Source organism: Alligator sinensis, unplaced genomic scaffold (assembly GCF_000455745.1).
Source record: "Alligator sinensis unplaced genomic scaffold, ASM45574v1 scaffold205_2, whole genome shotgun sequence".
Taxonomy (NCBI): domain Eukaryota; kingdom Metazoa; phylum Chordata; order Crocodylia; family Alligatoridae; genus Alligator; species Alligator sinensis.
Genome location: NW_005842563.1, coordinates 346176 through 348845, shown reverse-complemented (window position 1 = coordinate 348845; position 2670 = coordinate 346176). Strand labels below are relative to the sequence as shown.

General features: G+C 53.1%; 1 protein-coding gene across 1 annotated transcript in view; it reads left to right on the top strand.

Annotated features, from left to right (window-relative positions):
- LOC102383236 (homeobox protein GBX-2) overlaps positions 1 to 1770 on the top strand; it is a 13831-nt gene extending 12061 nt beyond the window's left edge. The window contains exons 3-4 of the mRNA XM_006032342.2: positions 6 to 159; positions 919 to 1770. Coding sequence (XP_006032404.1) covers positions 6 to 159; positions 919 to 1442 — 678 coding nt within the window. The 3' untranslated portion in view covers positions 1443 to 1770. The remainder of the gene's footprint in view (positions 1 to 5; positions 160 to 918) is intronic.
- Positions 1771 to 2670: the final 900 nt, after the last annotated feature.

The window sequence follows — 2670 nt, the reverse complement described above, 5'->3', positions numbered from 1 at the left end:
GGGAGGCGGCCAGGAAGTTCGGGGGGGGCCCAGCGCTGCAGGGCGGCTTTGACAAAGGCGACGGGGGGCCGCCGGACGGCGAGGACGGGAAGCCCTTCCTGGGCAAGGACGGCGCCCTGCTCGCCTTCTCCGCCGCGGACGCCGTGCAGGCGTCGCTCGGTGAGTCCGCGGGGTCCGGGGCGGGACGGGACCGGGGGGATGCTGCTGCAGCCGCCCCCTCGGGCACTCCCTGCGGCGCCTCCATCCCTTTGGGCGCCGAGATCCCAAGGGGGGGCCGTGCCGGGCGCTCCGGGCTCCTGCCCCAGCCCAGCGGCTCTAATACACACCCCCAGCCAAAAATCAAGGGGGGCGGGGGGGAGACTGCTGTAGTGCTCCCTGTTAGCCGAGCCTCTCTTTTTCCTAGCCCCCTTATAACGGAAGGGATCCACGGGACCCGGGCAAGCCAGGACTCCTCCCTCCCCAGGCTGGGAACTTAAATCGGCGACCCCGGGGACCGACAGCTCGGGCTGAGGTCCAGCTGCTCCCCGCCCCGGGTCGGGAAGGAAAGTTTGGAGCGCGCTTCGCAGCCGCATCCCGTCTCCTGCGGGGGCCGGGCCCCTCCGCCTGGTGCTGGGTGGAAAGCGAGGAGACCGTGGGGCAGGACGGTTCCCCCCTGCCGCAGGGGATCGGGAGCAGATACCGGCCCGTGAACGGTTGCAAATGCTCATCGGGGGAAGAGAGAGCCCTGCAGAGACCCGTCCGGGCAGAAAAATGCCGCTCCCTTCCCCCATGCCATTTGCTTCCCTTCCCTTGCACCGCGAAGCCGGGTCCTCCCTGCAGACAGCCGCGGAGCCGCACGTGATCCCCGGGGCTGCGGGTGCCGGGCTGGAGAGGGCCCGTGGCCGCGCTGTGTAACGAGGTGCCTCTGGTTCCTTTCAGTGGGGGCTGTCCGGGCGCAAGGGCAAGAGGACTCGAAAGCGGAGGACGACCCGAAAGGCAAGGAGGAAAGTTTCTCCATGGACAGCGATCTCGATTACAGCTCGGACGACAACATCACCAGCCAGGCGGCTCACAAAGAAGAGGACTCTGGCAACGCGCTGGAAGAGAACCCCCAGAGCACAAACTCCTCCAACAACACCACGTCCACGGGCAAAAACAGGAGGAGGAGAACAGCCTTTACTAGCGAGCAGCTGCTGGAGTTGGAAAAGGAATTTCATTGCAAAAAGTACCTGTCTCTGACAGAGAGATCTCAGATCGCCCATGCCCTCAAACTCAGTGAAGTGCAGGTCAAAATCTGGTTCCAGAACAGAAGAGCCAAGTGGAAAAGGGTGAAAGCAGGTAACGCCAACTCCAAGACAGGAGAGCCCTCCAGAAACCCCAAGATCGTGGTACCCATTCCCGTCCATGTCAGCAGATTTGCCATCAGAAGTCAGCATCAGCAACTAGAACAAGCCAGACCCTAATCCGCTTCCCTCTCCCCCCCACCCCTCTCAGATCCAAAAGTTTTGGATCAAAAGCTTTGAAATTGGGTTTAAACAGTAAACCACACAAAAAAAAGACTTTGATATGAAACTTGCCACATATCGAGCAAAGCGAAAATTTATTAATAAAGAGGTTTTAAAGCTGTGTTTTGGTTCCCAGCGGGAGTACCAGGCCCTTGAAGAGAGACACAACAAATATTTATTATACTGTCCTACTTTGTACATACAGTGCTGGATCTCGGCTGCAGTATTTGGACTGTGATGGGACAAATGACTAGGCACACCAAGTCTTTACATTCCCGAAGAAAACCACCACCACCAAACTGCAGTACATATTAACCACCTTTGGTTTTTGTTTCTTACCATTTTGAAGGTAAAAAAAAAAATGAAACAAAACTAAGAGTATTTTTTTGTTGTTTGGGTTGGCTGAGTGGCAGTCATTTGGGTGAATTTTTTAATATATATAAATATATATATTATTTTTTTGCCTGGCTTTCTGTCGAGATTTGGTTGCTTATTCTGTTAAGCCATGTTTTTTGTTTTGGTTTTTTTTTTAAAGCACGATCCTCTCTATTGTGTTTAATTTATTTCAATGTAGCTGGTTTCATTATAAGTTATGAATTTTAAAAGCAAACTCAGTCTTGTGAATAAAAACAAAGAAACAAAAAAAAAAAAAAGCAAAAAAAAAGCAATCGACCGACTATTCTGTACAAATTTTCGACGAATCCCAGTGTCCTGGGAAGATTTTAACGATGTGGCCCTTCGTTTTGGGTTTGTTTTGTGTGTTTTGTTTTTTGTAGGTTTTGGCTTCTTTTTTTTAAAGCCAGGTGTATGGTCAACGAGGAAATATTTAGCAGCATACCTAAAGTTCCCCTCTGGGGGAGAGGGCACCTGCCACAAGGCTGATGACTGGGGTTATATGGAAAGAAATGCCTTGTAATATGCTGTAAACAGCAATGCTGCTGAGAGGGGTGCGATGGGGAGAGGGAAGGAGGGGGAGGTGGTTCAGCCTGACAACCGAAAGGCTGGGACTGAAGGATCAAGGCCAGGTGGGAGCTGATCAGAAGAGAATAAGGTTGCCCTTCGTGAGCTGCTCGGTACATTGAATTGGAAAGGAATAGGCAGCTCCTCTCCCCCCAGTTCCTATAAATACCTAAACACACACACAGCGAACTACCCGGAGCCTTAGAAGCAGCCAGCACTGAAAAGC